A 21728-nucleotide genomic window follows, 5' to 3' on the forward strand; every position below is an offset into this window, starting at 1 on the left:
CCACAGATTGGGAAAATTTTTCAGTAATAAGAAATCAGATGAAAGGCTAATCTTCAAAATCTATAAAAAAATCACGTCACCTTAACAAGAAAACTACAACTAATCCTATTCAAAATGGTCACAAGGCACGAATAGGCAATTTTCCCAAGATGACAAATAGGCGGCCGACAACCACAGGAAGAAGTGTGCAGACAGGGAAACACAAGTCAAAACCACGAGTTATCAACTCACACGGACACTTTTGGCAGAATTCAATGAAACAGAAAATACCATGCTGAGAGGATGAGGAGGCAGGAGCACTGTGACTGCTGAGGGGCTGTGGAAAGCACACCCGCCATGGAAATCAGTGTGTCCGTGTGGCACTTTCTTAAACAAATGCAAATCCAAGTGCCTGATGATCCAGCCGTCTCTCTACTGGCTATGTTCCCTCAGTCAACGCAGAACATGACAGGAACAGGCCTAGGGCACCTATGTGCATTGTAGCAAAGTCCACAATAGCTGAAACACGGAAGCAACCCGCACCCCCACCTATGAAAGAATGGATACGCAGACTCTGGTACATTCACAGCATAGGGTTTTATGCATCAACAAAAACACAATGATCACTCTCTTCCACATGGCAAGACCTGGATAAGAGCAGAGAGCACTAAGCTGAGCAAGCTCAGTCAGTCTTACAAAGATAAACACTGACTGTCACCACTTGTTTTAAAGGGAAAACAAGAGGAGGAAACATGGTTTACACACCAATAGACAAGACTTTGAAGATTATGAGGGGGCCAGGGATGGGGTGGGACGGGGAAAGGGAGGGATGGGGGAGCAAAATCTGGAGATTTTAACAGGAAAAATAAATAAAATTGGTCTATGAGGGATAAAAAAAGCCCTCCAGACTCTTTACCCTCAGATCTAAATACTGGTCTTGAGCAGCTGCAAAAGGCAGAAAAGTAAAACTGAAGTGAACTGGAGCCTTTCCAACGTACAAGTTCTTTCAAACATATGGAGAAACAAAAGAAGCTAAATCGTCTACATCTGCAATAAGAGATGATGGAGAAGCCCAGCATCAGCAGCTAAAACCAGGCCAGTGGCTGACTGCGGAACAGAGCCCCAATTGCTCCTATGTAAGTTCAAATCGAAGCTGAAGAAACTTCAAACAAGGCCACCAGATCGAAAATACGACCTTGAGTCTATCCCACCTGAATTTTGAGAACATCTCAAGAATGGACGTGATGCACTGACCATGCATGACAGAAGACCAGACAAGGACATCAAGAGCTTCATTTATGAAGAAAGCAAAAAGTCATTAAGAACAAAAGAAAAAAAAACATCAAAGTGGATGCGAGAAGAGACTCTGAAACTTGCTCTTAACTGTAGAGTAGCTAAGGTCAGAGCAACTCGAGAACACACAGTCAAATAAAACAGTGAAATGTGCAAAGACCGAGAGTTATATAACCAAAAAGGGAGAAGATGCTCAGTGCTTATTGAACGGAAAAAGTTCAAGGAAATATTCCAGCCTTGAGTTGCAATTTGAAAAACAGTGTGGGAAAAATATTGAATAATGCAGGAAACATAAAAAAAAAAAAAGATTAAAAGAATACACAGTCACTGTACCAAAAAGAACTAGTTGACATTCTACCATTTCAGGAAAGTAGCACATGAGCAAAAACCAATGGTGCTAAAGAGGTCCAAGATGCATTGAAAGCACTGGCCAAATATAAGGTTCCAGAAATTGACAAAATCCCAATTAAAATGTTCCAACAAGATGATGAAGGACTAGAGCCACTTGCTCGTCCATGCCAGGAAGTTTGGAAGACCATTACTTGGCCAACTGACTGAAAAAGAGCCATATTTGTACCCGTTCCAAAGAAAGGTGACCCAACAGAACACTCAAATTATAGAACGATGGCATTATATCACGTGCAAGTAAAATTTCGCTCCAGATCACCCAACAGCAGTTGCAGAAGTACCTTGACGGGCAGCTTCCCAAGGTTCGGGCCAGATTCTGAAGAGGACGTGGAACTAGGTATATCACTGCTGATGTCAGATGGTTCTGAGCTGAAAGCAGAGTTTACCAGAAAGATGTTTACTTGTGTTTTATTGACTGTGCAAAGGAATTTGACTGTGTGGATCATAAATTATCGATAGCCTTGAAAAGAATGGGAATTACAGAACCTTTCATTGTGTTCATTCGGAACCTGTATATGTATTAAGCGGCATCAGTATAAATGGATAAAAGATTGAAGTTGTCAAGGATTTTGTCTTGCTTGGATCCAAAATCAATGTTCATGGAAGCAGCAGTCAAGAGATTAAACAAGGTGAGGCACTGGGTACATCTGCTGCACAAGACCTCTTCAGTGAAAAGCAAGAATGTTCCTTTGAAGACTAAGGTGCACCTAACCTAAGCCAGGGTATTTCCAGTTGCCTCACATGCATGTGAAAGTTGGACATTGAATAGGAAAGACCCAAAGAAGAACTGATATGTTTGAATTGTGCTGGTAAGGAATATGTTTGATTGATATGTTTGAATTGTGCTGGTAAGGAATATTAAACGTACCATGGACTGCTAAAAGGACAAACAAACCTGTCTTGGAAGAAGTATGGCCAGAGTCTGCCTAAGAAGCAAGGATGGTGAGACTTTGTGCTACATACTTTAGACATGTTGTCAGGAGAGATCAGTCCCTGGAGATGGGCATCATGCTTGCCAAAGTAGAGGGGCAGTGAAGAGGAGGAAGGCTCTCAAGGAGACTGACGCAGTGGCTGCAACAATGGCCTCAAGCATCAGGACAAATGTGAGGGTGACACAGGCCCAGGCGGGGTTACGCTGTTGTACACAGGGTCGCTGTGGGTCTGAACTGACTGTTACGCTGTTGTACACAGGGTCGCTGTGGGTCTGAACTGACTGTTACGCTGTTGTACACAGGGTCGCTGTGGGTCTGAACTAACTAACAACAACAACAACGAATTACGATCAACTGATTTCCAACAAGGATGCCAAGATTTTTCAATGGACAAAGAACGGTTTTCTCAACCAATGCTCTTGACAGCTGGATTGTAACATGCAAAAGAACGAAGCTGGATCTCTGCCTTACATAATACCAAATGAATCAAAGAGCTAATTAAGTAACTCTTTGAAGAAATGTAAGGGTGAATTTTCTTTTTTAAAATCAATTTATTTCTTTTTATTAATTATTTTATTGGGGGCTCTTGCAAATCTTATAGCAATCCATCACTCAATTGTATTAAGCACACTTGTATATATATGTTGCCTTGGATTTGCTAATAGATTCTTAGATACCACATCAAAAACACAATCAACAATAGAGAAACGCAGATATATTAGCATTAGCCAAAATGTGAAACTTTTGTGCGTCATATAACTCTGTTAAGAAAATGAACAAACAAATCCAAGAATGGGAGAATATATTTGCAAATCGATCATCTGTCTGAAAAGGATTTAATTCCAAGTGTCATGGATTGAATCGCATCCCTTCAAAACATGTGTTCAAGTGGTTGGGCCTTTATGCTCAGTGGTTTGACAGTTATGTACTGATTCCCCCGTGATGTGATTCGATGTTATAAAACAATAGGAAGACTAAGGGTGGGATGCAATCCCCTTCACCCTGTCACAGCCTTCATCTGCTGTAAGGGGAATTTCCCCCTTACATCGACAGCAACATCTTTTGTTTTACAAGAGATGAAAGGAAAGAGAAGTGATCAGGTCCAGGGACCTTCTTATGGCAAGAAAGGAGACCCAGGAGTAGAATGCATCCTTGGACTGAGAAACTCCGAAACTCAGGGGAACATTGATGCTGGGACACACATGGAGATCTCCAAGAAAGGCTGCAAGCAGACAAGAACCTTCTACAAAGTCAACAAAGAGGACTCGTCCCTAGAGCAAGCACTCTATATTTGATTTCTAACCGCCCCTAACAAAGGATCCCTGGTGGTGTAGTGGTTAGGAACTACGCTGAGATCTGCATTGTTAGCAGTTCAAAGCCACCAGCAGCTCCTTAGGAGAAAGAGTGGACCTTCTATTCCTGCAAACAGTTGCAGTCTTGGAAATTCACCGGCGTCACAATGAGGCAGTGAGTTTGAAGTGGAAGCTGTGAGAGAATACATTTCTGTGAAAGCCATCCACTGGAGGTCGTTCTGTTGGAGCAGGATGAAGACATCAGAATATGATGAGGCACATTACAACCAGTAAAATTTGAAAACCCAAAGAACTCCATTAAAACCTGAGCCAAGACTCCACTGTCTGTGGTCATCAGGAAGACGGGACCTCCCAGACTCCAGGTAACTGGAGGGTCAGTGAAGATGGGGAAGACAGGGGCCTGCGCACCTTGTTGGGGGAGTGCATACTGGTGCAGCCACTGTGCAATCAGTGAGCACAGGGCCCAGGAATCGCATCCCCAGGCTACAAGGGGGCTTCACGAGCTTCAAAGGAAAATGAGTGAAAAGATAATGGAATTTTCCATGACCTTTTTGGAAGTCCCCTATGCAGTAAAAACACATCCACACAAAAACAAAAACTTGGATGTTCACAGCAGCATTACTAATAGTAGCCAAAAGGCACTGTCAAGTGAAAGAAACCAGTTTCATACACATTACATAATTCCTTTTATATGAAACATCCAGAACAGGCAGGTCTGTAGAGACAAAAAAGCAGGTTCATGGCTGCTTACAGCTCGGAGAGTGTATGACTAGGGGAGTGGTAACTAAAGGGTCCTTTTGAGCCAATGAAGAACATGATCAACAATGGATTGCGGTGCTGGGGAATGAGACTACACCACAAGCCACGGACTCTATGTTTTAAACGAACAGATTGTTTGGCATGCTAATCATACCTCAGTAACACTGGTAAATAAATAATAAACCAAGGACCTTACTGGGAAGGTGCTGGGGTGGGGTGAGGGCGGGGGTGTCTTTTCAAATGGGTCAAGTGGAAATCCATTTGGAGAGGATTTATCTTTAACTCCACCTCATACCGCACACCAACGCCATCTCTGAAAGTGAAAGGCAAAATGCAAACTTTCAGAAAGAAAACAAGAGAACAGCTCCCTGACTGTAGACTCGATTTGTAAAACAGGACACAGAAAAGCACTGACCCTTTGCAAGAGAAAGAACAAACTGAGCTATATTAAAACCAAGTAAGACACCATGAAGAGAGTAAAATGCACTGCCCAGGATGGGAAAAAGACTGTCATCCTTAGATCAGGCAAAAGGTGCCCAGAAACCCACCAGAAAGAGCCAGACAGCCCACTCAGGAAAGCAGGGAGAGAGCTGAATGCACTCCCACTAAAGGACCTCCACTGGCCTATCCACTTGGATAAGGTACCTGCCCCGGCCTTGGTGGTCCCCAATGGCGCAAATCAGACCACAGGGTCCCGCCTTGATCTCCCCGGCAGCCCCAACAGCAGCAGCCAGAAGGGCTATGTATGCGTGAGCAATGCTGTGAGAGTACAAAAGGGATACAGGCCTTGTCCACTGACACTGGGCACCTGAGGTCTGGGAGCCAGTGGCCCCTCCAGATAGGTGCCCAAGTACTCAACAGCTGGCAGTTGGCAGACCAGTGGTGAGGAGTGCTGGGGACACAGGGGTGCAACCTGTAAACCCTGGCAGCAGGTCCCCACGCTGGCTGTGGCTGAGCCTCCCTCTGAAGCCGAGTGGCCTGCCTGAGTTTACCTGCAGTCCCGCTCCAGCTCCTTGGACTCATCGGTGCAGTAGAAGAACTTCCCCTTGAAGAGCTGCACGGCGATCACAGCGAAGATGAACATGAAGAGCATGTACACCACCAGGATGTTGAGCACGTTCTTCAGGGAGTTCACCACACAGTCAAACACGGCCTGGGGGGCAGGGCACCAATGCTCAGATCGCCCGCCCCTGAGGAGACCCCCAAGCGCCTGAGGGCCTGTGGGTCAGAGGGGATCTGCCCCTGCTCCTGCCACAGCAGGAGTGGGAGATTGCGATTGCAGAGACCCTCAGGAACCGCTGATTCACAGGGGTCCTAGTGAGGCTGAGAGAGCAGAGGCGCCTGGAAGAGCAGTGGGCAGCACCCACTTACTCAGCTAGCCAGGGTGGCCCGGGACAGCTGCGGCAGTGCTGGGTGCCAGTCTGGGGCAGGGAGCGTTTGTTTGTGGCCCTGAGGTGATCGTCATCTGCTGCCATTACCAACTGGGCCTCTAAGGTGGGCCCATCCTCCTGGCACCTCTTTGGACACAGCCACAAACATGCATCTTTCAGTGCCCTGATCTGTGCTTCTGGCTGGCACAGCTGAGCCACAGCCCTTGCTGAGTGCCCGCTCTTCCCAAAACTGCCACGGTCCCAGCCCCCATCCACTGCCTTAGCACGCACAGCCAAGCCCACCTTCCGTGCCGCCGCACAGTCCGGTCCACCTGCCCTTCACTCTGACTCGAAGCAAATTGCTTGTGTGTGTGCCCACAGCCTCTGCATTGCGAACCAGGCTGGCCTGTGGCATGAAGCTACAGGGGCTCTCCATGGGACAGCACAGTCCCGTCCCCTCAGCCAGGGCAGGCCGCCATTGGCGGTGCTTAGCACAGGGAATGTAGGTGCCCACTCTTTCCTTTCTTCAGAACCTCAGCCGTGCTCCACCAACCCTCAGCCACTTGGAGGTCCTGGGCTAAGGAAGAGGAGCCCTGGGTAAGGCTGCTGTGTACAAGCCCACCCCGCCCCACAGGCGCATGAGCTGAGAAGATAAATCAGGGGCTTCCCGTACTCATCCCACCCATGTGGAAAGGCGCAGTGGGAGAGGCCAGGCGTATAGGTGTCTACATGCATGCAGCATCACACATACACAAGTGCACACAACGTGCATGGACACACAAGCAGGCTGTATGTGCATACACTAGCCCACCCCACAGCTCCAACCTTGAGCTTTGGCAGTCTTTTGATGGTCTTCAGGGGTCTCAGGACACGCAGGACTCGCAGGGACTTGATGGTGTTGATGTCTTTCCCTTTGGATCCTCTAGAAGGAGAAGCCACAGATGCAGACAGGCAGGACCCTTGGGGTGCACATGGCCCCCACATGCATTCTGTCTTGGGATCAAGAGGACCCAGGGGCAGGGTTCAGCCATGCCCCCACCAGGCTAGCCAGTGTCCATGTCAGGTGGGCAGGCACCAGGGCCAGGGTCAGCAGGTGCCTAATACCCACGTGGGAAGCGCCTGGCCCTGAGCATAGCCACTGTTTGCAGCTTCAGAAGGTTCCAGGACACACAGCGAAGCCAGCTTCCTAGAGCTGTTGCTGAGCCAGCCTCCAAAGGGCAGACAAAGATGGGCAGGCACACAGACCAGGCCAAGGGCACTGTGGCATTGTATCCTTCTTGCCTCTTGGGATAGTAAGACCCCACCCCTGTGGCTCTCCCTGCCTGCCTAAGGCTCCCTCGGCTGATGAAACCCAGACAGAGGGATGAGGGGGAGAGGAGGCCCAGAGCGCTGCAGGGAGGGAAAGAGGAAGAGACAATGTTAGATCTTGGCAGAGGTGACCAGGGGATGGGCAGACAAAGAAAATAAAACACTGGACAGACAGACTCAAGACAACCCTGAAGGGTGCAGACAGGAAAGAGTGGTGAAACAGGAAGTCAGAACACGTCTGGCATGGAACATGTGCAAGGCCAGGCTCAGCAGCCACTCAGGGCAGTGCTCCTCACTGAGGGTAATGCTCCTCCTCATTCAGGGTAATGTTCCTCTTCACTAAGATCAGTGCTCCTCCTCACTCAGGATAGCATTCCTTTCTCAGGGCAGTGTGCCTCCTCATTCAGAGTAGTGCTCCTCACCACTCAGAGCAGTGCTTCTCAGAGTCAAAGGCCCAGGAACTAGCCTGAATAGCACCTGAGAACTGGCCATGGGGGGACGAGAGCTAGCCCAGGGTCTCTGTATCCACCAGGGGTATACAGTGGAGGTCTCCTGAGACGTACAGGAGTCCACACTCATGGCTCCAGCTCAGGTGCAAAGCAAACCCGACAGGAGGCCTTGACCCAGCGCTGCAGAGCCAAGGGGAAGCGGGCTCAGGGGCGTGGGGTGCACTCACTCAAGGCCACCCTTGAGAGGCCACTCTCCCAGTGCCCCCTGGAGACTCCGAGTGGTTGTCCTCCTCCGAGTTCCTCAGACTGGCCACTCCCACCCATACCCCTTGTCCCCACCCCACCCCCCGCCCCCCAGCACTTGCTTGGTTGCCCTGCTCATGGGGTCACATGTCCCTTAGGCCCAGCCAGCCCCAGCCTGGCCCTGTCCCAGGCAGGCAGCATGCAGTCAGTGAAGGTGATGTGGATGGGGGGAGGGGCATGAGGTCGGTGGTCAGAGTGACTACGATGTTGGGGGCAGTGTGAGGGGTGGGGGAGGCATTACCCCATGAAGCTCCTACCGAGAGTCCAGCAACAGGAAGACAAAGAGAACACAGGTCAGTGATGCCAGAGGGGACAGCCTTCGCCAAGAGGGGCCTCTGTCTAGGGAGCACCGGCCCTCATCCTGAGCAGTAGAAGGGACACCCCTCTCACCAGAGAAGAGAAGGCCCCCCACCTCCTCAGTGCCTGTCACCTCGGGGTCTTCCCTACTCCTGCATCTCCCTTGGCCTCCAGGGTGGCCAGCCCTGGCCCACCTGTGCCCTTGGACCTTGCCTCTGTCTAAGGGAGCCAGACCCAGGCTCCAGCCCAGTGGACAATAGAGGCATAGTCTGAGCCCTGCCAGGAGGGGCTGCCCAGGTGCTCTGGCTGACCACTAGGGCAGAAAAGGCTGGAGGTCACCTGGGCCAACCCACCAGAGTCAGGTTAAGGGGTCCTGAAGGACCCCACCAGTTGATGCCACTCATCTCTACAGGGGTGGCCCTTCTCAGGCCATGGCCCTGGCCCAGCCAGAAGCATTTGGCCAGACACCATGGGGAGCATGCTCTGCCAGCCAACCAGAGCTGGTCGCCCTGTACTCTGAACCCCTGAGTGATGGAGAGAGCCCTGAGTGGCCCCAAGGAACTCAGAGAGGCCTGGGGCGGGGGGGGGGTGTGCGGCTACAGTGGGGGCTTCCCTGAAAGCCCCAAGTGGAGGGTGAATCCCACCTGGGCAGGGAGGCAGACGGGCCCCACTCCCTCCCTAAACCCACACTGCAGAGCTCTGGGAGTTGCAGCCTCATGGAGTGCCCACAACCGACACAAGTACTTACGAGAAGGCAAATGCCACCAGGGCGCCACTGACCACAATGAAGTCCAGGATGTTCCACAGGTCCCGGAAGTAGGCCCCAGGGTGCAACAGCAATCCCAGGTCAACCATCTTTGGGATGAAACATGCTTTAGGGCAGCGGTTCTCAACCTTCCTAATGCCACAACCCTTTAACACAGCTCCTCATGCTGTGCTGACCCCCAACCATTACACTATTTTCATTGCTATTTCATAACTGTCATTTTGCTACTGTTATGAATCGGACGACCCCTGTGAAAGGGTCATTCGACCCCCAAAGGGCCTGTGACCCACAAGTTGAGAACCGCTTCTTTAGGGTGCAGGGTAGCAGGGAAGGGGTACACATCTCATCAAAGAGGGTGTGCTGGCCACACCCTCAGGGGGAAGGGACATGAGGAGTCACACTGTCTGGAGGGGAGAGGCCATGAGAAGGGGACATGGTGGGTCACACTGTCTAGTGGGGAGAGGTCTGAGGGATCACGTCCTCTCGGGGGGAGGGGACATGACGGATCAACTGTCTGGGAAAGAGGAGACACGGGGTCAACGCCATCTTGTGGGGGAGACGTGGCCTGAATTGCACCCCTGGGGGCCTCGATGCAACCAACACGTGTTCTCAAAACAGAAGATCAGAACCGCTGTCCACCCTTGTCCCCACTTGATTTTGAGGGGTGAGGGGACGCTGGGCCCTGAGGGAGTCTCATAGCTCACCTTGATCACCATCTCGAAGGTGAAGACTCCAGTGAAGAGGTAGTCCATGTACTTCAGGACCTAGGACCACACAAGAAGGCAGTTCTCAGCGGCCGACAGGCTCTGAGCCAGAACACCCACTATGAGTGCTGGAGGAGGGAGGGAGAGAGGGCTCAGGGTAAGGTCCCTCTGACCAGAGCCCTTCTTATCTGGCTCTGACTCCTGAGTCACCTTGAACTTCCTATCAGTATTGGCCAGGTGTCCTAGGACTGTCCAGCCAGAGAAAGGAGTACTTACTCATCAGGAAGCCCTGGCACCCCGGAGACCCCGCCCTGGGCAGACTACTCACGTTGTTCCTGGGGGAGTCTGTGTGCACAGGGTCCTCGGCAGCCAGGGCGATGCTGCTCAGGGCAATGACCACAAGGATGACCATCTCGAAGTACCGCAGGGTCACAACATAATGGCAGCAGCGGCGGAGCCTGGGGGCAGAAGGATTATCATCTGAGCCCCAGAGGTCAGATCGGGGCCTCACAACCTTGTCTGGGGGGTGGCCTGCCTCGCTCACAAGCATGCACCTTAGCAAGGCCCTGGGATGCTTTCTGGCACACGAATATTTGTTGTATTCATGCCAGTGCCTGGGATGGGAGGTGGCGATGGATCCGTGACAAGTGCACGTGTGAGCCAAGGGTGAACAGATATAGGGGGCAGACAGGCATGTGTGCACATCTAGAGACGTGGGTGCGGGCTGTGTGCAGGTGGTATGGGTGAGGTCATGTGCAGGGTGGTATGGACGGAGTTGTAAGTGGGTGTGGTGGGACCTGGTTGCAGGTGGGTATGGGTGGGGTTGTGTGCAGGGGGAATGGGAGTACCTTGGGCAGGGATGTGTCCCATGGTGGGGAGGGGAAGCAGGCTAAGCACACAGCATTCAGAAGCACTCCCTACCAGCACTGAACAAGTGAAATGAGGTGTGATGAGCCCCTCAGGGGTGCTGCCATGATGACTAGCGGGTGAGCGTGTCTGAGGTGAGCAGAGAGTGCCACACAGGTGCGAATCTGACTGGTGTTCAGTACTGCACCTCGGGAGAGTGAGGTGGAGCAGGGCCAGGCGGCTGGCAGGGACTCACAGGTTGGCGGGGCTCAGGCAGAACATGGAGCTGTATGGGACCATCGGTCTGGGGCCGCCCCTCGCAGCACCGTTAGCATCCGCTTCCTTCTTCCCCTCGGCCGGGCTCTCCGAGTCCACGTTTCCACCTTCAAGGAGGACATGGGGCCACGTTAGGGCTGTGGGCACTGTGTGAATGCTCTTCCTGCTGTGGAGTCTGACAACACAGTGGGGCCTTCAGGCATTGTCACAGGCAGGTCGAAACTGGCACTGAGGTTGGAGACCCTGCCCGACCCGCCTCACCACTGGCAAGAAGAATGAGCGCATCATACCAGAGTGCAGGGGGTAGGGGGGCGCTCTTGCTCCTGCAAAGACCAGCCCATCAATTGCCCCTCGTGGGAGCTCCCTGCCCCTGAAGGAACCTTGGGCATCAGGGAAGGGACACAGAGGCTGCACACAGTCAGCTTGGCCTGGTTGTGACCCCCTGAGAAGGGGCCACCCTGCCAGGCTAGGAGACAGCAGAGTCTGTTATCTGCCTGGGGCCCCACCTTCTGGCAGCACCTTCCCAAGCCTGTCCTTGAGCATGTCAGCACCCTGGGTCCCCTTAGGCTCTGCCTAATACACAAACCAGAACTCTAGGAGTTAAAATGCCTGTGTTCCTTATTCCCTTTGAGGCAGACTTTGTTGTCCTGGCATAACCTTTGCCCCCATCTGGTCTCTCATGTCACAGTCCGGGGGAGAGAGGTTCCAGAGACCTTTCTGGGAACCCAAGTTCAGGGATGCGCAGGCTGGCAGTGCAGCACGTTGGCACACTAGCCCTCCCACTGCCGCCTCCGAAAGAAGACCCAACAGACTGGACCAAGCGGTGCACCACAGCCCACGTGTTCCTGGGGAACACTTAAAAATCAGTGTATTTCAACCAATTATCAAGAGCCCTGGAGAAAACCATATGATCAACTTGAGAGATTCAGAAAAAGCATGCCATATATTGCAGCGCCCATTCATGCTAAGGACAGTTCTGAACGGACTAGGAGACCAGACCTTTGACCTGAGCAGGACGTTTGCAAAGACAGCAGCACATGGCCTCTAACAATGCGCCATTGACTATTCCCCAGACGCTGGGAACCAGAGAACCATGGCGGCCACCACCACGTCCAGTCCGCTGCAGAGCCTGGCCAAGGAAATGGGGTAACGCCACTCAACTCACCCCCTCGGGGTGATGTCAACTCACAGCTACTCAAAAAGATAGAGCAGGGCTGCCTCTGTGGGATTGGAGGACGTAAGTCTTCCCAGGGGCAGAATGCCTTTCCTTCTCCCATGGAACAGGTGGTGGGTTTGGATGGCTGGCCTTGCCATGGTTAGAAGCCCAGCCCATAGTACAAGGTTGGCAAGGGAAAAATAAAACTGCCATTATTTGGAGATGACATGATATAAACAGACTGTTCAAGCCTCTAAGTTAATTTCGCAAGACTGTTGGTTACATACAAGGCCACCCACAAAAATCAACTATATTTCTCTACATACCAATGAAGAATGAAAAAATAAAACATTCCATTTAAAACAGAATCAGAAAACATCAAATATCTTGGAATAAATCCTAGAGAGATGTGCATGACCTCGTTCTGGGAAACTGCGAAACCATCTTTCAAGACATTGAAGACCTATAAAAAATGGAGGAATAAAACCATGGACGCGCAATTAGATGACTCGACATTCTAAAGAAGGCAGGTCCCTCCAAATGGATCTTTAGCTTCAGGTAAGCCTGGTCAGCATCCCCGCTGATCTAACTGGTCGGCCCATTCGATAGTGTACGTGGAAATGCAGGCAAACAAGAATGGCGGGGACAGAAGGGCCCAGGTGGGTGGCTATGAAGACCTGTGAAGCCCCATGAGCGTGGGGGCTGGGAAGCAGGTTGGAGGCACATACACCCAGGGATCAAGGGCAGCCCACACACCCAAGGGCAAAGACAAAATAAGGACGCTCTAAGCCCCTCTACTTGATGGCACCGGGCACAGTGACAACTCAAACCAAACCCGGACGGCATCAAGGTCGTTCTCGATTGCTCAAGGAAGGCAAGACCATCCAGAGCTTCTATCATCTCTGAAGCACCCAACACACACACAACCTTCAAAGAAGAAAACCAGATTCGAAACCGGGTGAGCAGAAGTTCAGTCTGCAGTATCTGCAAACAAGGACCAAAGACAAGCAGAGAAGCCATCGGAGGGAGGCTCTTGATACCTACGGCTCACCACACAGAGCAGAAGGAGGGGCTGCCACCACACACCCAGTCCTCTGATGTGTCTATAAGTAGAAATAAATCACAAGTGTCCTGGAGAATGCAGGCAGCATCCAGCACACAGATCTTATTGGGAAAATGGCGAATTCCAGGCCTGGGCAGGACAAGTACAAAACAAGCCTGCCACCTCGATGAAAACCAAGCTGTTACTGGCATGCAGGAGCAGGAGAGCCAACTTTGCGGGGCTCGCAAAGCTCAAAGATGGGCCGTTTTAGCATTAAAAGATTTATTTTACTCGGATCCACAGTCAACACTCATGGAAGCAGCAGTCTAGAAACCAAGCCCCTTTTGATGGGGTCAATCTGCTACAAAGAACTTCTTGAAGGTGTTAAAAAGCTAAGACATCCACCTGAGGGCTCAGGTGCTCCCGACCCAAGTCAGGGTATTTTCATTCGCCAGTTACGTGAGCAGAATGGACAGCTGTCAGGGTATTTTCATTCGCCAGTTACGTGAGCAGAATGGACAGCTGAAGACCAGAGGAAAACGGATGCAGGCTGTGATGTTGGCGGATGGCAGAACAAACGTGTTCTGAGAAGAAGACAGAAGCTCCTTCGAGGCAGTGGGGCAGAGCTGGTCTTGTTTGCTTTGGACATGTTGGGAGGAGGGCCATGCTGGTGAAGCACATGCCTGCTGCAGTAATGGGTCAGCAGAAGAAGAGAGAGAAAGGCTCAGCGAGACGGACAGACACCCAGCAATGACTGGAGGAGGCACAGCACTGGGCAATGTCTCCTTGCTAAACGTGAATCAGAGCCAACTCAGTGGACAGCGAATTGATATCACTGGCGATGTAACAACCTTGACGGCTAAGAACTGCTTACTGGCATACTGATGAGTAAAATAATACAGCCGAACAAAAACGAGACGCATAAGTGAAACAAGACTGGCACAATGTCGATAATTACTGGTGGCGAGTGACAAAAGCAGGGGTACGTGGCGCTTGTCTCTCCACTGCTTCAAAGCTTCGATTTCCCAGATGAAGTGGGCTTTTACGTAAGAAGCCTTCACAGGAGACAGATTGCACACAAAGGAACAACAATTAGACTGATGACTGCTTCTCAGGAGAAACAACAGCAGGCAGAAGACAGGGAAGTACCCTCAATGTGCTGACAGAAGTGATGCGCAGGGAGCCTCCGCGCAGCGAAGTTACCTTCCACAAGCAGTGGCATGTCAGGTTTGTGAGGCAGCCTGAGAAATCACCCCATCGAACTTCACCCATGGTGAAGAACTGGAGAGGATGTTCTTTGACCACAAGGAGGTGAAAGAAGGAAGGGAGCCCAAATTGATAATCCAATATTCAAAGAATGATGCAACACAGAAGGCATTATTCAACCAGTAGAAAACAAATAAATAAGCTAATCAATTAATTTTAAAGCTAAGTAAATAAGCCAAAAAGAAATTAGTGAAACCTCTGATATTTGGGGGTTTAAAACATGTCTAAGTAAGCAATGGATCAAAGAAGAAACCATAACAAAACTGATAAAATATGTAGAATTAAAATATAAAAACATGTTACAAAACTTGTAAGAGGCAATTAAAGTAATTCTTAAAGCATTAAACACTTATACTAGCAAAGTAAAAAGGTCCAACTCTCATAAGCTGAATATCCAGCTAACCAATTACAAAAAGAATATTAAATAAATAAAGAAAAAGAAAACACAAATCAGAACAGAAGTTAAAAAGCAGAAAGAAAGACAAAATGGTGATCATGAAAGACAGTGATGGGTATAGGTAAGAGCCCCAAACACAGGGAATCCAGGACAGATAAACCCTCAGGACCAATGAGAGCAGCAATACCAGGAGGGTATGGAGAAGGTTGGGGGAGAAAGGGGAAACCAATCACAATGATTTACATATAACCCCCTCCCTGGGGGACAGACAACAGAAAAGAGGATGTAAGGCATGAAACAAAATTTAATAAATTATCAAGGGTTCATGAGGGAGGGAAGAGGAGAGCAGCGGGAGATGAGCTGATACCAAGGGCTCAAGTAGAAAGCAAATGTTTTAGAAAATGATGATGGCAACATATGTACAAATGTGCTTGACACAATGTAGGTATGGATTGTGATAAGAGCTGTACGAGCCCCCAATAAAATGATTTTAAAAAAGAAAGCCAGTGATTGGGATATTGAAAACCAAAAACCCAAACTCGATGCCAGTGACCCTAGAGGGGGGGTGAGCTGCCGAGCTGCCCCTGTGAGTTTCTGAGACTGTAACTCTTTACGGAATTAGAGAAGCCCATCTTTCTCCTGCTCCTCAACCCAGGCTACAGATGCTGGCAAGTCTAAGCACAGCTTTTCCTGCTCTGTGGCCAACGCCTCCCCCCACACCCCCGACAACTCAATGGAAACAGAATAGTTTTTCCAGCAAATAGTAATGTAACAATGTACGTCTAAAACAAAACAAAAATCCCTCAAGCCTTCCACTATACATAACACTTTGGCTTCTGGACAGATGGAGTAGAATGTATAAAACAAACATAAGCAGCAGCAGTAAGTCAACAACAGCAAGCGACAGGAGCAACGAGCATTCTGCATTTTCTTTTTGCTTCTTGTATCCCAGTGTTGGTGCTGGAAATGCTGGTGCAGACAAAATTAAATAAAGTCCTCAACAAAAGCCACCTCTCCCTAGCAAAGGGCAGGAAGAGGGGCAGCTCCAGCCAGCCCAACACACACACATACACACACACACACACACACACACACATACACACACACACACACACACACACACACACACACACACACACACGCCACTTCCAGCCATGCCAGCATAGGCCTAGTCGGGAGCCTAGACTTCCAACCACACCAGAACATAATGATGCACACTTAGATATCACACTTAGAAGGGTGATATCGGAGAGTAAAGTGGGGAGTAGAAACACAGGGTGGCCAGGTCCCCTCACTACAATGTCAGCTGGGACTTCAACTCCCATTCGGCACTAAGGAGGCATCCTACCCTTCTTTGCTAGGGTAAGTGCTGGTAGAGCATTGAAATTTTTACTGGTACCCAGTGGTACTGAGACCAACCCCATTCTGTCAGTGGAGGCTCCGTGAGGAGCAGTAATGAGGAGCAGCCAGGACAGTGTCAGCAGAAGGCAGAGCAGGGAGCTGAAATCCACCCATGACGAGGATATAGATGTCAATGGAGCCCAAGTAAGAAAGCTGTACTCCTACCTCAACCAGGGAACACCCTTCCCTGAGGAGCTCTGGTTACGAGTTGGGCTGATAACCACAAGGTCAGCAGTTTGTGGTTTTCTACTCCCGTGAAGTGACTGTGTAGGAAACCCACAGGGCTGTTCTACAATGTCCCACAGGGTCCCTGTGAGTCGGCATGGACTCAAGAACAAAAGTTTGGTGTGGGTTCCCAGAGTGGTAGCAGAAAAGATATAACAGAAGCTATACGTATGATTCATGGGCACCTAATAAAAAAATGCCTAGGTTTCTATCAAAAATCACACATTAAATGGATACATAAGATGCAGTATAGACATAAAATGTCTTATTACTCACCCACAAAGAGAACATGAAGTCCTGATACATGCTACAACATCGATGAACCTTGAAGATGCATTAAGTTTACGTTCATCAATCACACAAAGACAAATACTGCATACTCCCACTCTGTGCATTATCTAGACTAGCAAATGCATACAAATCAGAGTTTATTAGTGGTTATCAGGAGCAGGAGGGAAGGAGAAGAGAGTCATGGTGCAGGGAGCACTGCGTTTCTGTTAATCATGTTAGGAAACTTGGCAATGGAGAGTGAGTGGTGATGGTTGAACAGCGTGAGTAACGTACATGTAAAACATGTTGAACTGGCAAACACTATCGGATATATTCCTAAACACACACACATATATAAAAAACAATTCTCAAACGTTTGAAAAATCACTCATCATACCAAGAACCAGGAAAAGTTCAACTTGAGTAAGACAAGACAGCCCACAGGCACCATCACCATCAGGACAGCCTCGATATAAGGCACCCATCAGCGAAAGCATCAGTGGGAAATTATAAACATACTTGAAACAAATGAAAAGGAACAGAACGTGTCAGTAAAGAAATAAGAAATGAAGACATTTAAGTTGGAAAATAAAATACCCCAAATTAAACAACAGATGGCTTAATAGCAGAATAGAATGGAGAGAAGAATCAGCGAACTGAGGATCGAACAAGAGATACTACCCAACCTGAAGAGAGCAAAAATAGACTTGAAAAATGAACAGAGGACTGGGACCTACAGGACTATAGCAAAAGAGCTAACATTTGTGTCCTCAGAGTCCCTGAATAAAGAAGAAAGGAGGAGGGAGCTGAAGAAGTATTCCAAAAGATAAAAGAAGGAAAAGTTTCTAAAATTGGCAAGGGACGAAAACCTAGACCCAAGAAGCCCAGAGAACCACAAACAGAATACACTCAGAAATCTGCATGAAACACATCATAATCAAACTCCTGAGAAATCAAGACAAAGAAAAAAATCTCGAAGCAGTGAAAGAAATAACATCTTACCTACAGGAAGAAAAGAATTCGAGTGACAGTGGATTTCTCATGGAGGCCAGAAGGAAGAGGCACATTTTCCAAGTGCTGAAAAAAAAACAACTGTCAACCCAGAATCCTACGCCCAGTGAGAGTATCCTGGAAAGGAAGGAGAAATCAAGGCACCCTCAGATGAAGAAAACAAGAGAATTCCTCATCCACAGACCTTCCCAAAAACAATAGCTAAATAAGGTTCTCAGAAAAGAAATGAAACTATAAAAGTGGACATCTTGGAACAGAAGGAAGGACAAAAGACTAAACATGAATAAATAAAATAGGCTTTCCTTTTCTTCTTGTTTTATAAATTATATGTGGGGCTTGAAGCAAACATTATAACATAGTATGCTGATTCTTAATGCACCTAGAAAAGATTTTAAGACGATTAAAATATACACAGAGAAGGATATGGGGCATCAAAAGAGGTAAGGTTTCTATAATTCACAAGAACTGGTAAAATAACCTCAACAGCAGGGGTTAAGTAACACATACAAAATGTAATGCCAAAAGTAACCACTGAAAACAATTTATCAACGATGTATACTCTAAAACATTATGAGTATATCAAAATAGTCATAGAAAATGTTCACATAACACACAGGAATACAGAAAAAAATAAACCAGAAAATTAAAAACAGACAAAAGACAAAAGAAAACAATGACAGCAGCGTGACGTTCACCGATGAATCACATTAAATGTAAACCGTCTAAACACACTAAGTAAAAGGCAGAGTGAGAGTCATGTCCCTTCCGTATGTGTCTTCAAGAAAATCAGTTTTCATAAAACGACATCGGTAGGTTGGAAGAAAACATGTGCAAGTAAAATGCCATGAAGCCATAGAAATCCTAAATATACAGGTACCAAAAAATAAGAGAAAGTGCTGTAAAATATGTGAAGAAAATGGATTAAATTCGATGGAAAAAGAAGAATTAGGTAATTCAACAATTTTGGTTGGAGACCTTAGGAATCCTAGCTTCCCACTAATCAATTGAGAAAGAAAATGAGAACGCACACAGAGGAATTCAACATCTCCATCAGGATCGAATCACTAGTGAAAAGAACACTTCACTCAACCACAGCAAAATAAACACTCTTTTCAAGCACCCACAGAACACCTAACAGGATAGAGCAAATCCTGAGTCTTTATAAAACTAACCTTAACAGGCATAAAAGAATTACAATCATATAGAATGTGTTCTCTGACCACAATGTAATCAAATTAGAAAGGTATTAATAACAAAATGATAGGAGGAATATCTCCAAACACTTGAAACTAAATAGTACACTCTAAACAATCCATGTATCAAAGAAGAATTCTGTAAGGAAAATATTTTAAATGGAACTGAAATAGAACATTAACATGTACAAATGAGCTTGACACAATGGATGAATGGATGGATTGTGATAAGAGCTGTAAGAAGGCAATGAATGCACAAATGTGCTTTACACAATTGATGTATTTATGGACTGTGATTAAGAGTTGTATGAGCACCTAATAAAATGATTAAACATTTTAAAAAGATATATAAATACACACAATATAAAAAATACGAAGTATGGAACTCCCCCTTAGGTTTATAATAAAAAATCAAACCTGTTTTTTTAAAAAAAAAGAGAGCTGTAAGCGTTATTTATTTTTTTAAGAGAGAAAAGAAAAAACAACATATCAAAACATGTTGGAGTGCAGCTAAATCAGTGCCAAAAAGGAAAATTTATACTATCTTAAAAAACAGACCAAAAAAATCATCAAGCTTTCATTTCAAGAAATTAGAACAATAAATCAGAAGCAAATTATAAGGATAGAAGTCAATAAAATGGAAAAAAGGAGAACCTAATAAAACACACAATTGATTCTTTGAAGAGATCAAGAAACTGGACAAACCTTCAGTGAGACTATCAGAGGAAAAACAGACAGAAGACAAAAATTATCAGCATCGGGAATGTTTTCAGGGGATGCAGATGAAGACACCATGAGGGAGGTAAGGGATGATGCGCTACAAACAAATCTACCACATAAATTTAGCAACTTAGACGAAATGAGTCAATTCCTCAAACACCAGAAGAAGAATTAATGCATTTGAATTATGGTGTTGGTAAATAATATTGAGCATATTGTGGACTGCCACAAGAACAAACAAATCTGTCTCGGAAGAAGTACAGACAATGCTCCGTGGAAATGAGGATGGACAGGCTTCATCTCACGTACTCGACATGTTGTCAAGAGAGGTCAGTGCCTGGAGGACATCATGCTTGGAAAAGCAGAGCTCAGCACCAAACAGGAAGACCTCTCCGAGAGGGCAGGCAGGCTTCAACAACTGTGAGAATGGTGCAGGGCCATGCAGTTTGTTTGGGAACTGACTCCATGGCGCCTAACAACAACAGGAGACTCACCGAGATGAAAGAGGTCAAGTGAACGGCCCTACAGTGACTGTGGAAGGTACCGCCGAGTCCGCTGACTCAGAGAGGCGATGGACGGCGCAGGGAAACGCCCCTGCTCCCACGCCAGCCCCCAGCTGTTGCTGCCTTAAGCTGACTGATGCAGCCAGTGTGTCAGTCCATCCCCCCGCAGGCCTTCGTCTTTTTTTTTACATTAAATAAAAAATAATAAATTTAGAAATATTACGGAAGAAATGTACGAGTGTGATGGAAGGTGTTTTCAGGCCTCTGGAAAAACAACATGAAACGTTTCCCCTCTAAACCCTAAGGTTTCTGCCCCAGAGGATTTTTTCACTCTTGTGTAGGTTGATTGACATTTCCTGGGTAAGCTATAAAAATCTTCATTTTGACACTTTTTATCTGGTCCTGAGCTGCAGTCTATCCCATGCTTGGTATGCAACTTGCAGAGATTGTTCTACAAATTCTGCAAATAAAGTGAGGTACAGCCCAGCCAAGCCTACTATGCAAATGAAGCATCTGTGACATACCTAGTTTGTAGCACTGGCCTTAAGGGCAGGAGTTAGCCGTTATCTTCCCCCCCTCCTACACACACAAAAAGCAAGGGGAAAAGCCACTGGGCGGAGCTTTCGTATAAGCGATTTCTCCACTAGGCAAGCAGTAAGCAACTCGCTCTGAGTCAGTGCACCCAGTGGCGTTGCCTGGGAAAGTTCTCTCTGGTCACAGTGAAATTTTTCATAAAAGCAGTTTCGCTTGAACCTTGTTTTACATGATGGCCGATTTAAGAGAAGAGCATGCTGCTGTGAAATTTTATTTCCTGCTCAGGAAAAATGCCGCAGAAATTGTTGTGATGTTGAACACAGCTTCCAAGGACAGTGCTATGGGAATAACTCAAGTATATTAGTGGTTTTCTCGTTTCAAAAAAGGTGAAATATCAATTGATGACAAACCTCATCCTGGGCGTCAGTCAACTTCCCAAATGGATGAAAATGTTAACAAAATTCATGCACTTGTGCTCAAAGACCGATGGGGGACCATTGAAGAGATGGGGAAGTTATCTCGAACATCTTGGAGCTGAGTTCAGTGAATTTTAATGGAAGATTTGTGAATGAGCAGGGTTGCTACAAAATTTGTGCCTCAGGTTCTGACTGACAAGAAAAAAGTGTGTCCAAGGGAAACATGCCATGCTTTGAAAAAACAGCTTCAAAGTGACCTAGACTTTCCCCCCCAAGGTCATTACTGGTGATTAGATATGGTGCTATCCTAACAATCCTGAAAGCAAACATCAGTCAAGTCAATGGAAGTCACCATCCTCACTTTACCCGAAAAAAGCTCATCAAGTAAAATCAAATATCGAGATGATGCTCATTTGTTGTTGTTTTTTTATGTGAGGGGGATGGTGAATTTGGAGTTCGTTCCACCAGATCAGACTGTTAAACCAAGCTTTCTATTTAGAGGTTCTGAAAAGATTGGGTTAACAGTAGGTGACAAAAAAGGCATTAGTGGCAGACGGGGGACTGGTTTTGCCACGACAATGCACCTGCTCA

At 47.6% G+C, this 21728-nt stretch overlaps 1 protein-coding gene across 1 annotated transcript in view; it reads right to left on the reverse strand.

Moving 5' to 3' along the window:
• CACNA1B (calcium voltage-gated channel subunit alpha1 B) overlaps positions 1-21728 on the reverse strand; it is a gene marked incomplete at its 3' end in the record, with an annotated part of 175264 nt that overhangs the window by 59949 nt on the left and 93587 nt on the right. The window contains exons 21-27 of the mRNA XM_045289335.1: positions 10984-11110; positions 10210-10339; positions 9882-9941; positions 9160-9266; positions 8356-8367; positions 6880-6976; positions 5677-5837 (exon numbers count right to left, since the gene is read on the reverse strand). Of these exons, the coding sequence (XP_045145270.1) occupies positions 5677-5837; positions 6880-6976; positions 8356-8367; positions 9160-9266; positions 9882-9941; positions 10210-10339; positions 10984-11110 (694 nt within the window). The remainder of the gene's footprint in view (positions 1-5676; positions 5838-6879; positions 6977-8355; positions 8368-9159; positions 9267-9881; positions 9942-10209; positions 10340-10983; positions 11111-21728) is intronic.

Source organism: Echinops telfairi, unplaced genomic scaffold (genome assembly GCF_000313985.2).
Source record: "Echinops telfairi isolate 266 unplaced genomic scaffold, ASM31398v2 ScPeMD7_25;HRSCAF=90, whole genome shotgun sequence".
NCBI lineage: Eukaryota > Metazoa > Chordata > Mammalia > Afrosoricida > Tenrecidae > Echinops > Echinops telfairi.